At 40.2% G+C, this 12,421-nt stretch overlaps 1 protein-coding gene across 1 annotated transcript; it reads left to right on the forward strand.

Annotated features, from left to right (window-relative positions):
* The first annotated feature begins 11,117 nt into the window (after positions 1–11,117).
* Positions 11,118–12,062, forward strand: LOC116576788 (olfactory receptor 10T2-like). The gene has a single exon (XM_032319346.1). The coding sequence runs from the start codon at positions 11,118–11,120 to the stop codon at positions 12,060–12,062; it is 945 nt and encodes a 314-aa protein (XP_032175237.1).
* Positions 12,063–12,421: the final 359 nt, after the last annotated feature.

Consider the following 12,421-nt stretch of genomic DNA (forward strand, 5'->3'; position numbering starts at 1 on the left):
TATTTTTTTGTGATTGCTACTGCATTGATTTTACTTTTCTGACAAACCTCCTTGATATAAGAATTTAAATTTAACTTATAGTTGTATATCTACAGATAGATGATTTTTGTGACTGTGCTATATTGTGTATCTACAGATAGATAATTTTTGTACCCTTTAGCATGAGGAACACAGCTAAATCTTTCAATGAATATGCAGATTTTTGAAAGGTACATTATTTTAAGTTTTTAGATTTTCAGGTCCAGAGGTTACGTATCATTTGTTTTCCATCCAAGTATATTGACTGCCTTGATGATTGAGCCAATAGTTTTTTTTTCCCTCTCTTTAAAACATTCCAATTATTTTCATTTTTTATTTTAAAATGTTTTATAACTTCACAAAAGTTGCACATATTTAAGGCATATAATGTGATGTTTCATATATGTATGTATTGTGAAATGATTATTACAATAAAACTATTTATCATACCAATCACATCACTAAGTTGTGATATGTGTGTGAGGGGACAACACTCGTGATCAACGGACTCAACAAATTTAAAGTATACAATACAGAGTTACTGTGTATAGTTACCATGCTATACATTAGACCTCTGGGACTTATCCATTCTTTGTAACCAAACTTTTTCTCCCCCTTGTTCTCCCTAATGGCCATAACTGCATTTCGCCTCCCTCCAACCCTGGCTGCCACCATTCTAGTCTCTGCTTTTATGAATTTGCCTTTTTTGATTCCACATGATTATGTGTTTTTTTTTGTGGATGTCTTATTACACTCAGCACAGTGTCCTCCAGATTCATGTACATGTCGTCACAAATGGGAGAATTTCCCTCTTTCTCATTATTGGGTAATATTATATACACACACACACATATATATATACATATATATGTATATTACATATATATATAAAACATAAATTTATATATATAAATACAATTTCTCTACCTATTCATTCATCAATGATTATAATATAGCTGTGGGTTTTTCATATATGGCCCTTATTCTGTCAAACAAATTCCTATCTACCCAATTTGTTAAGAGTTTTAATCATGAATAGGATGGTGTATGTTGTCAAATGATTTTTTTGCATTTTTATTCTGGTCATTTTAATTTTTTTTTTCTCTCCTTCTGTTAGCACAGTCTACCACATTGATTGATTTGAATACCTTGAACTGTCTCTGAATCTCAAGTTAGAAAACATTTTAAAATAAAAAATAAAAATAATTGGAATGTTTGAAGGAGAGGGAAAAAAAAAACTTTTGGTTCAATCATCAAGGCAGTCAATATACTTGGATGGAAAACAAATGATACGTAACCTCTGGACCTGAAAATCTAAAAACTTAAAATAATGTACCTTTCAAAAATCTGCATATTCATTGAAAGATTTAGCTGTGTTCCTCATGCTAAAGGGTACAAAAATTATCTATCTGTAGATACACAATATAGCACAGTCACAAAAATCATCTATCTGTAGATATACAACTATAAGTTAAATTTAAATTCTTATATCAAGGAGGTTTGTCAGAAAAGTAAAATCAATGCAGTAGCAATCACAAAAAAATAGGACAATTACTCTAGCTAGTGTAACAAGACCCTTTCTACCTGCAGATCACCTGTACAGTAGAACAAAGTAGACTGAAATGGCCAAAGGCAAGCCTCAATTTCCAGTTTTGTGTTTCCTGTCAGAGGCAGCACTCTTGAGAAATAATGCCTCTGAACTGTAAAACTCAACCTTGTATGTGTCAGTCATTCAGGGTGTAATGGAAGGAGGGGTGTCCAACTCCTCTCCCACTGATTCCCAGACTCACACATGTTTGCTGCTGGGAAGGGGGCACAGCACCTTACTTAGAAGATGGAGTAGACTCACAGGGCTCAATCAGGAATGGTCACACAACCTGAGTGTCTTGAAGGGGTGGGGGGTAGGAGGTTGGGGGAACAAGGTGGTGGGTATTAGGGAGGGCATGTATTGCATGGAGCACTGGGTGTGGTGCAAAAACAGTGAATACTGTTATGCTGAAAAGAAATTAAAAAAAAAAAAGTATTAATGGCTATAAACTTTCCTCTTAATGCTGCTTTTACTGCATCCCATACATCTTACTATATTGTACTTTCATTTTTGTTTGTCTCAAGATATTTTTTTTAAATTCCCTTTTTTAAATTCCATTCTCCTTGACACAATGATTACGAGTGTGTACTGTTTTAGTTGCCATATTAGTGAATTTTCTCTCTCTCTCTCTCCTTTTTTTTTTTTTTTTTTTTTTTTACTGTTACTGATTTCTGGTTTCATTCCATTGTAGTCAGAAAAAAATACTTTGAATGATTTTGCTCTTGAATTTGTTAAGACTTGTTTTGTGACCTAACAAGTGATCTATCTGGGAGGATGTTCCATGTGCACTTGAAAAGAAAGTGTATTCTTCTGGTATTGGGTTGGAAGTTCTGTGTATGTCTGTTAGATCTATTTGTTCTATACTGCTGTTCTGTTCTTCTGTTTCTTTACCAAGTTTCTGTCTGTATGCTCTTTTTATAGAGGGTGGGATATTGAAGTCTCCTACTATTATTTGATTGCTGTCTGTTTTCCCTTCAGATCTGTCAATATTTGTTTTATATGTTTAGGTGATTTGATGTAAGATGCATATATATTTATATTGTTATACCATCCTGTTAAATTGACACTTTTATCATTATACAATGATGTTTGTCTCTTGCAAGATTTTTTTTTAATTTATTTTCAGCATAACAGTATTCATTGTTTTTGCACCACACCCAGTGCTCTATGCAATCCGTGCCCTCTCTAATACCCACCACCTGGTTCCCCCAACCTCCCACCCACCGCCGCTTCAAACCCCTCAAATTGTTTTTCAGAGTCCATAGTCTCTCATGGTACACCTCCCCTCCCAATTTCCTCCAACTCCCTTCTCCTCTCTAACTCCCCTTGTCCTCCATGTTATTTGTTATGCTCCACAAATAAGTGAAACCATATGATAATTGACTCTCTCTGCTTGACTTATTTCACTCAGCATCATCTCTGCAGCCCCGTCCATGTTGCTACAAAAATTGGGTATTCATCCTTTCTAATGGAGGCATCCTACTCCATAGTGTATATGGACCACATCTTCCTTATCCCTTCCTCTGTTGAAGGACATCTTGGTTCTTTCCACAGTTTGTTGACTGTAGCCATTGCTGCTATAAACATTGGGGTACAGATGGCCCTTCTTTTCACTACATCTGTATCTTTGGGGTAAATACCCAGTAGTGCAATTGCAGGGTCATAGAGAAGTTCTATTTTTAATTTCTTGAGGAATCTTCACACTGTTCTCCAAACTGGCTGCACCAACTTGCATTCCCACCAACAGTGTAAGAGGTTTACCCTTTCTCCACATTCTCTCCAACACATGTTGTTTCCTGTCTTGCTAATTTTGGCCATTCTAACTGGTGTAAGGTGATATCTCAATGTGGTTTTAATTTGAATCTCCCTGATGGCTAGTGATGATGAACATTTTTTCATGTGTCTGATAAACATTTGTATGTCTTCATTGGAGAAGTGTCTGTTCATATCTTCTGCCCATTTTTTTTATATAATTGTCTGTTTTGTGTGTGTTGAGTTTGAGGAGTTCTTTATAGATCCTGGATATCAACCTTTTGTCTGTACTGTCATTTGCAAATATATTCTCCCATCCTGTGGGTTGCCTTCTCATCTGTCCTTTCTGATATGAAGAGCAATCTCTGTCCTTTTCTTGGTTATCATTTTCATGGAATCTTTTTCTATCCCTTCACTTTTACCTGTGCATGTCCTAAAAGCAAAAGCAAGTCTCTTATAGGTAGGATACTGTTGGTTCTTGTTTTTTTTGTTTTTTTTTTGTTTGTTTGTTGTTGTTGTTTTTCAATTCATTCAGCAGCTCTGTCTTCTGTTGGATGATTTATTCCATGGAAATTTAAAGTGATAGGAAAAGACTTACTCTTGCCCTTTGATTCATTGTTTTCTGACTGTTTTGAAGCTGGTTTCTTCCTTCCTTTCTTCCTCTCTTGCTGTGTTCTTTTGTGAGTACTATTTCTTTAAGGAAAATAGAGTCACTATTACAGGGTAGTGAAGAGTTTGTGTGGAATTTAAAAGAAGTGGCAATATGTCTTTTATTACTTCATATATAAAGGCAAATTTTGACTGAAACAACCTATTTAGGCAAAGCTACCCAATTCTGTAGGAAATTTTGAGGTGCTAATGAGGTTCACAAGAATGTTCACTAGGTGAAAGAAAACAATCATAAATAACTATGATAGTCTTGTGATGAATTCCAGAAATGAGGATTATAGTAGCTGTGTTTTATTTTCTTGTTTGCTTAATTATTTATATATTTGTGTATGTTAACCATTTCCTTCCTCTTTTAATATGCTGGTTTATATAAGGTATCTTGCTGGTGGTAAACATCATAATTCAATTCTTATGGAAAGACCGTCAAGGAATATTTAACCTGTGACACTCTGTGTTCCCCTTTTATAAAGATAATGGGGGCACTCTTTGTGTAAGACTTGCATCAAATTAGTTACTACTACTTCAGAATGTAAACATGAAAAGACGGGTATGTATGGATGTTGAATATCCAAATGGGGAAACCGTGCTGGTTATATTTTATTGACACTTGATAGCATACTTATACTTCTCTGATTCTCTTTGCTGTACTCTTCTATAAGGACAGAAATCCTCAAAATCCTGGAGTCTTTACAGTTTCCTTGTGTCAGGGAGAAACAATTCCTGAAAGGTCCTTCTAACTGGATTCAGAAGTGGGCATGAGACAGATTAACAAGAGAAAATCAATTAAAGTTAATAGGTGTAGATATGGAGAATCTGCATAGACATAAGGAATTCCAAAGATAGGCAAAATGAGGTATGTGGGTCATTCTGACCTAAGAAGAGTGGGTAGGGTTCTGGGTTTCAGAGGAAAGGAATGGACTTCATTGGGTGATAAAAAGAGCAGATGTATGGTAATTAGATGTTTGTCCTACCATGTCAATGGGTCACTCAGATAAAATTTGTCTGCTAATAAACTATATTTGGGGGAAAAAAACCAATTTAGATTCTTCTGTGTGGTTAAGGGAGGACAAAAGTTTGTCTTGAGCCCACAGGGTCTCAAGTGCCTTCAACTCAAAGTAACCCACATACCAAAGTGTCACATCTTGCAGAGTGGCAGAGGAGGCTCTCCTGAATCCCTTCACTTGCCAGGAAAATTTGAGATATATTTAGAAGTGCACAGATAATGGAAGAGAAAGAGTTTTTTTCTGGAAGCATGTTATGCAAGCACTTGTCAAGTGGTAGATAGAAGCTTTTACCCTTGGCTTTTGGATTTCTTGAGCATCACTCATCAGATACAGTTTGGTGAGTTTGGAAAAAATGTATACATCCAAGTGACAACCACCCAGTCAAATTATAGAATGTTTCTAGAACTTCCCAAAGGTCTTTCTATCCATTTGTGGTTGACCTCCCCCAGCCCTGTCCCCAGAAAAATACTAATCTTGCTTCTGGTTGAATGGCTTGATCTTTTCCATAATTCCATATAAGTGAAATCAGAGTATGTTCATTTGTATGTCTTACTTCTTTCACTGAGCATAGTTTTTGAGATTCACTCATGTTGTTGCATTCATCAACTTTCTGTTTATTGCTTAATAACATTCCATTTAGAAATATACCACAATTTATTCATCTGTTGAACTGTTGGGGGACATTTTGATTATTTCCACTTTGAGGCTAATCAGAATAAAATGATTATGAAATGAGTCTCCAATTCATTGGAGATATAGATACTCATTTATCTTTGGTATCTATGAAAGCAATGGCTGTGCCGTCTGGTAGAGGTCAACTTAACTGCTTATAAATGGGCAGACTGTTTTCCAGAAAGGTTGTATGGTAACTAATTTCCACCAGCAATGCAGGAGGGATCCTGCACTCCCACATCCTCACTGTGGCATTTACTGCCCATCTTTTCATTATCCCACATGGATGGTGACATTTCACAGTACTTTTATTATGCATTTACTTGAAGACTTAGTATGTTGGGCAGTCTTTCAGGTGTTTTTGGCTAGTTGTAATTTCTTGTTAATTAAGTTTGTGTACAAAGCTTTGATGATATTTTCATTAACAGGTTTATCTTCCTTGTTTTCCTTTGCGAGACATAGTTCTGTATGCTGTATACAAGTTTTTTACTAGGTGTAACTTTTGTAAATGCGTTCTCCTACTCCTTTTAATTTTATTAATTATGGCTTCATTATAATAGTTTTAATGAAATATAACTTGCAAACATTTATTTACATTTTAAAGTGTACCATTCAATAGTTGTCTGCATAATCAGAATTGTGCACTCATTAACATTATCTAACTTTAGAACAGCAACAATTCTAATGTTTATGAAGTTCAATTTATCACCTTTTTCTTTTTTATACTTCATGTTCTCTGCCTCCTTTTTAATAAATATTTGCACTCCGAGTTGCAGTTTTTGTTTGTTTGTTTGTTTTTTTCTGAAAATTGTTATAGCATTTGACATTTCTAGTTAAATTGTGCATGACTTTTGGTAAAAGTCAAGATTTGTATTTTTTAATATGTGCATCCAGTATGTAAATCACAGTACATTTAAAGGACTACACTTTCTTCATTATAAAACATTAACATCATTGCTGAAAACCGATTGGCAATAAATGCATAGTACTATCTCCATATTATTCATTCTGTCCCATTGATTCATGGGCTTAGTCTTTTGCCTTATAACTGGGTCTGTTATGCTCTAAAACATGTCTTTGTCTCTGGTTCATCTGTATCTAAATTGTGCTCATTGTGTGTGATTTAAAAAAATTAATTATTTAATATGTGGAATCTAAAACAAAACAAAACTAAACTAACAACTAACAAACAAACTAAAAGAAACAGAAACTGACACATGAACATAGACAATATACGGGTGGTTGCCAGAGGATGAGGGAGTGGGGGTCGGCAATATCGGTGAAGGGATTTAAGAGACACAAACATCCCATGATAAAATAAACAAGTCAGGAGGATGAAAAGCACAGCATAGGGGATCGAGTCGGTAATAGTGTAACAGTCTTGTGCGGTGACAGGGTGGCTACACTCTCCCTGAATTGGCCGGCCTCCCTGGGATTCCGCGTGCAGAGCCCAGCTCCTTTACCTCTTGAAGCTTCTTCACTTTAGGCCGATTTACACTCCTCAGCCAGCAGGACCACTGTGCTCTCCCTGGATTCCTTCTGAAAGTGCACACAGCATGGTCTGAACCATGAGCTTTTCACAAGCTGTTTGCACCGGTGAGTGCATACCAGGGGTGCCTAGTAGGTGCGCACAAAGCTGCTCTTGATATCAGAGCCACGGGAGGGTAGTGAGGAGCAAGGAACAAAGCAGCCCTTTGCTCTCTCTCTAAAATGACCTATCGGTTTAAACAACTCCTCAAAGTTTCTGCGTCCTCCTCCTCAGAAAGCAGATGAATACTGACGAGACTCATTTTTCTATTGGCCCATAGCACACGTCCATCAATGAGGACCTTATGTTTCTCAGAATGAAAAATTAAAACACGAGAAAGACATCTATGATCCCATCCCTCCTTACATAGCACAAGAATCCTGAATCCCTTAGGAGGAGACATCCTACTGGCAGGGAGAGATGTTTTAGGGTAATGTGAGGAGTTTGAGAACCACTGTTTGGACCCTGAGTGTGGGTAACGCTGCAGCATCTTTAGTGGGCCTCAGTCGTAGCCTCCTTACCTTATTTTCCCATCTCCCTTTCTAAATACCACACTCTCTTCGAACAGAAGGTGGTCCTTGTAAACATGCTAAGAGAAGAAATCACTTGAACCAAGTTCAGAATATTCCCAGACCCCATCACAAGTACTTCTCCTCCAGAGGACCCTGGGGAAATCCAACGACAGGCATCTTCCCATGCACTGCAGGAGGCTCGTGTGTATGTGGCCCAGGAACCACCACCATCATGGGCTATGTCATCCCTCCTCTTTCTGAAGCCCGCCCCACAAGGCAATCACCACAGTGCCCGGAATGACATCGGTTCTCAATGCATAATGATTAAATGACTAATGAATTGACGGATGCACAGTTGAGTGTCTGAGTTAATTCATGTCTTTGAAAAGATGAGGCTAACAGAGAAATGTGGAACATTTAGAATTTGTGCCCTCTAGGAAGACAAGCATAGCAGAGATGCATGAAGCAGGAGAGATGCAGAAAAAAACGATCTGGTTTCTTCAACTAGCACACTTGAAAGTGGAGGAAACCATGATGTTTGTCAAAGGAAGCGTTCATGTAATCTCCCCAAACAGTTAATCTATATGCAGAATCTATGAGGCCAATGATAAAGGGAGTTACAGTCCCTTACTTCATTCAGCAAGTGGAAACTTGAGCCAAAATGAATGACCTGTGGGGGGGGGGAGGGGGAATTGCAGGGGTCAAAGCAATCCATCCTCTACACAGATCACGTAAAGTACAGAATTTATTTTATTCTTTTTATCTCAAGTTTTTCATGCCCAGAATCCAAAAAACACTTCCCTCCGAGGCCTCAATCCCCTGGAGAACCTGCTTCTATAAGACCCAGGGATGTCGCTGCCACGTCCGCCTCCAGGAACACAGGGCTGGTGAGATCCAGGCTGTCCACTTGCTCCAGCCCATCCAGCAAACTGAGCTTTCTTTCCTCTTTAAAGGTTCATAGCTCCTGAATGCCCCATGGTTAATTCTAGGAAGAACTTACTGTCTGATATTCCTACAGAGTTTGCCTGTTTGTTGGTCCCTTTCTACTGTGACAGGACGCAGAAGGAAACCTGGGGCTGGGCAGGAACTCTGCCTCTAAATGTAAGTGTTCCCTTTGCGTTGTGGCTGTCACACAAGACTGTGCTCTCAGCGGTGCCCTCTGTCAAGCAGTCTACAGAAGTCCTGGACCCCCAGGTAAGACTCAGAGGCAGAACAGCCGGTGGACACCATGCTCAGCTGAAGTGGGTCAGAGTGTCAGGATCCGGGGAAAACACAGGGAGCAGAGACCCAATGGTCCGGTGGACAAGTTGTGCCATCTGAATGCGGAGAAAGCAAAGGGAGAGATGGGTCAAGAGCAGAAAGCAGTCAGCCATTTCTAAAACAGACCTGAACCAGGAAACAGGAGGAAACACCCAGAAGGACAGGACAGAAGGAAACCCGGGTGACACAGTGAAGGTGGGCAAGGTGAGGGAGCAAGGCGGACCCATCTGCTTCCTCCAGCACTGGTGTGTAAGCACACAGCACAGAGGACATCTCAGGAGGAGGACCCCGTCAGTGGAAGACAGAGCCCAGGATGGGAGTGTTTCAGGTATGTGGGAACCAGTCTCACCTCTGCCGCTAAACTGATACACAGCCCAGAACTTTACACGTTCCCTCCCTGGGCCTCAGTTTCCTGACTTGTAATTTGAGGCAGGCGTGTGAGCTACAGCTGACCCATCCTGGGAATTCACTCTGAGTCAGGCACGGACTTGTGTGAGCATTCGGTGCTCCTGAAGTGGTTTCTGTCATATTATTGCCTTTTCACACGAAAGCCTGAGGCTCAAAGAAGTGATTTCCACAGGGTCATAAAGCTGGTCTGTGTCAGAGCCACGGTCCCAGCCCCACAGTGAAGCATTGTGTCCATGCTGGCCTTTCTCTGCTTCAGTTCCAACACATGGCTCTGGAACAAACTGACAGAGAAGTAGACACTCATGGTACTCACAGCCTTAGAGCGACTCACAGATCACCTTTCAGGAGACCAGTGTTCAGCTGGGGTTTTGTGGCAGGGATAAAAGTTAACTGCGGGCAATGAAGAAATGTAGGAAAGGGAATGCACTGTTAATTGTAAAGACAGAGGGATGGAATTTATGATATGTGATGGTCATGGACAAGCCACTTCCCTAAAGCTGAGGCCAGAAGTAAAACACCTGAGGCAACAATCAGGACAGAGACTTGCAGAAACAACGTCATGAGAAATAATTGAGGGAACTAAGAGTGTTAAAAGAAAAATGAGACTGGTAAGTGGATACGACCACCACTTCCGTAACTAAAGGGTTGTCACTGATGGAAAGGAACCCCTTGCAGGTGTCTTCAGGGGACACTTCCAGAGCTAGGGCTGGGTGAGTAGAGGCATATCAGGTTCATCTCTGACTAGGAAGGTTCTCCACACTCAAGACACCAAGCAAAAAACTGGCCTGTGTTGTGTCTGAGGGTTTCTTCCAACTGGACCTTGACTGTGGGGACTAGACATATATCCCAGGTCTATACAGAAAGTTCACAGAATTGGATGAAAATTGAGGAAGGAGATTCCTGATCAGCTTCTAATATGAGGATTGTCTGGTGGTCTCAGCCCAGTCAGAAGGTAGCAGTGCTATGTGCTCTCAGATCAAATGACAGATCTTCCCACATATAATGGGAAGAGTTGTTCTTAGAACATTCCAGAGGAGTGGACATCTCATCACCCTCTGCACTGAGTTGGAGCCCTACTTAGACTCCCAATCCCAAATTTCCATGCTATCATGGCAAGGAAAACCCCAATATGTGGGATCATTCTATGCCCATCCCAAAGGCTTTCCAACTGACTACCAGAAATAACTCTCCACACCTTAAATAATAGTAATAAAAATTACTTCATTAGATCTAAGCAAACACTACTTGAGGCAAACATAGAAAGGGCCGGATAGAACACTTTTCACTGGTTTTTGTTTTTTTTTTCTGAAACATTCATAAAAATGCTTTTTAGGTGAGTGATTTCCGAGGGCTGTTGCTCTCACATGGGTTAAGTAAATGGCCTGATTGTTTTATGCCTGAATTTCTTTTTCCATAAAATGACAGGATTAGGTGAGGTGAGCTCTAAATCACTTCTTAGTTTGGCAGACTGTGCATGGAACTTCAGGTGTCCTTGCATTAGGACGTATCTTAGGTCACTTGTGCTCCTGCCTCCCGCTCTCCTTCATCCTATGATCACTGTGCTTAAGGATTAGCTACTTGTTTCTTCAAACCAGTATTTCAGCTTCATGCAGAAGCACAAATATGCCCTCCTCAGGGCATTTCCCTTTTCTCCGATTCTCTCTGTTCACAATTTCAGGAAGTCTGGATCTGGTTCGCACTGACCAATGACAAGACAGAACCGGAGCATGATCACTGAATTCGTCCTTCTAGGCTTCTCAAACCTGGGGGACCTGCAGCTCCTTCTCTTCTTCATCTTCCTCCTGGTTTACCTGACCACTCTGATGGCCAATGCCACCATCATGACTGTCATCCGTCTGGACAGGACCTTACACACCCCTATGTACTTCTTTCTCTTTGTCCTCTCCTGCTCTGAAACCTGCTACACCTTGGTCATTGTACCCAAAATGCTAACCAACCTGCTTTCCACCAGCCAGACTATTTCTTTTTCTGGGTGTGCTGCTCAGCTCTACTTCTTTGTGGGCTTGGCTTGTACCAACTGTTTTCTAATTGCTGTAATGGGCTATGATCGCTATGTCGCCATCTGCAACCCTCTCAACTACACACTTGTTGTCAGTCGAGCCACCTGTGTGCAGCTAGTTCTAGCCTCCAGCTGCTGTGGCTTCCTGATCTCTGTGGTTGTCAATGTCTTGGTGTTTACTGTGCCCTTCTGTGCCTCCAATCAGATCAACCACTTTTTCTGTGATATTTCCCCAGTCATAAAACTAGGTTGTACTGACACCAACCTGAAGGAGATGGTCATCTTTTTCCTCAGCATTCTGGTCTTGCTAGTCCCCTTTGTGCTGATCTTCATCTCTTATGTCTTCATTGTCTCCACCATCCTCAAGATCGCATCAGCCGAGGGACAGCGGAAGGCCTTTGCCACCTGTGCCTCCCACCTCACGGTGGTCATCGTCCACTATGGCTGTGCATCCTTCATCTACTTGAGGCCTACATCCCTCTACTCCTCGGATAAGGACCGTCTTGTGGCAGTGACGTATACTGTGATCACTCCACTGCTCAACCCCCTTGTCTACACACTGAGAAATAAAGAAGTGAAGACTGCCTTGAGTAAGGTTCTCAGCAGGTATTCATCCGCCAAAACTGTATGAGTGACTTGGTAAATCTGGAGAGTTCTATTCATGAAGGAAATGAGGACTTCAGGTTACCTTGACTCCTTTAACTGGGAAATGTTTCTTTGTAGTTAGCCTGTATCAGCTGTGGAGGTTATACCCATTGGTCCCCAGAAAGGTGTGTGAATATGGGAACTCTCAAGTACTCAAGTCATGCTATTTTCATGCACTGGAAATGTAGGTTTTCTCTGCTGAACTACAAATGACACATTATCCTTCTGAGAATGCCTTTCCCATTGACACTCTTCTCACAATGATGGACACTGTGGAGAAGGAATTTAAAGTTCCAGAATGCTTTTCTGTATATTTTGAGGTTTACAAATAAATATTTATAATAA

This window comes from Mustela erminea, chromosome 17 (genome assembly GCF_009829155.1).
Source record: "Mustela erminea isolate mMusErm1 chromosome 17, mMusErm1.Pri, whole genome shotgun sequence".
In the NCBI taxonomy this organism is placed as follows: Eukaryota; Metazoa; Chordata; class Mammalia; order Carnivora; family Mustelidae; genus Mustela; species Mustela erminea.

Excerpts from the sequence above, each read along its gene's own strand:
- LOC116576788 (XM_032319346.1), top strand. The coding sequence starts at position 11,118 with ATGACAAGACAGAACCGGAGCATGATCACTGAATTCGTCCTTCTAGGC.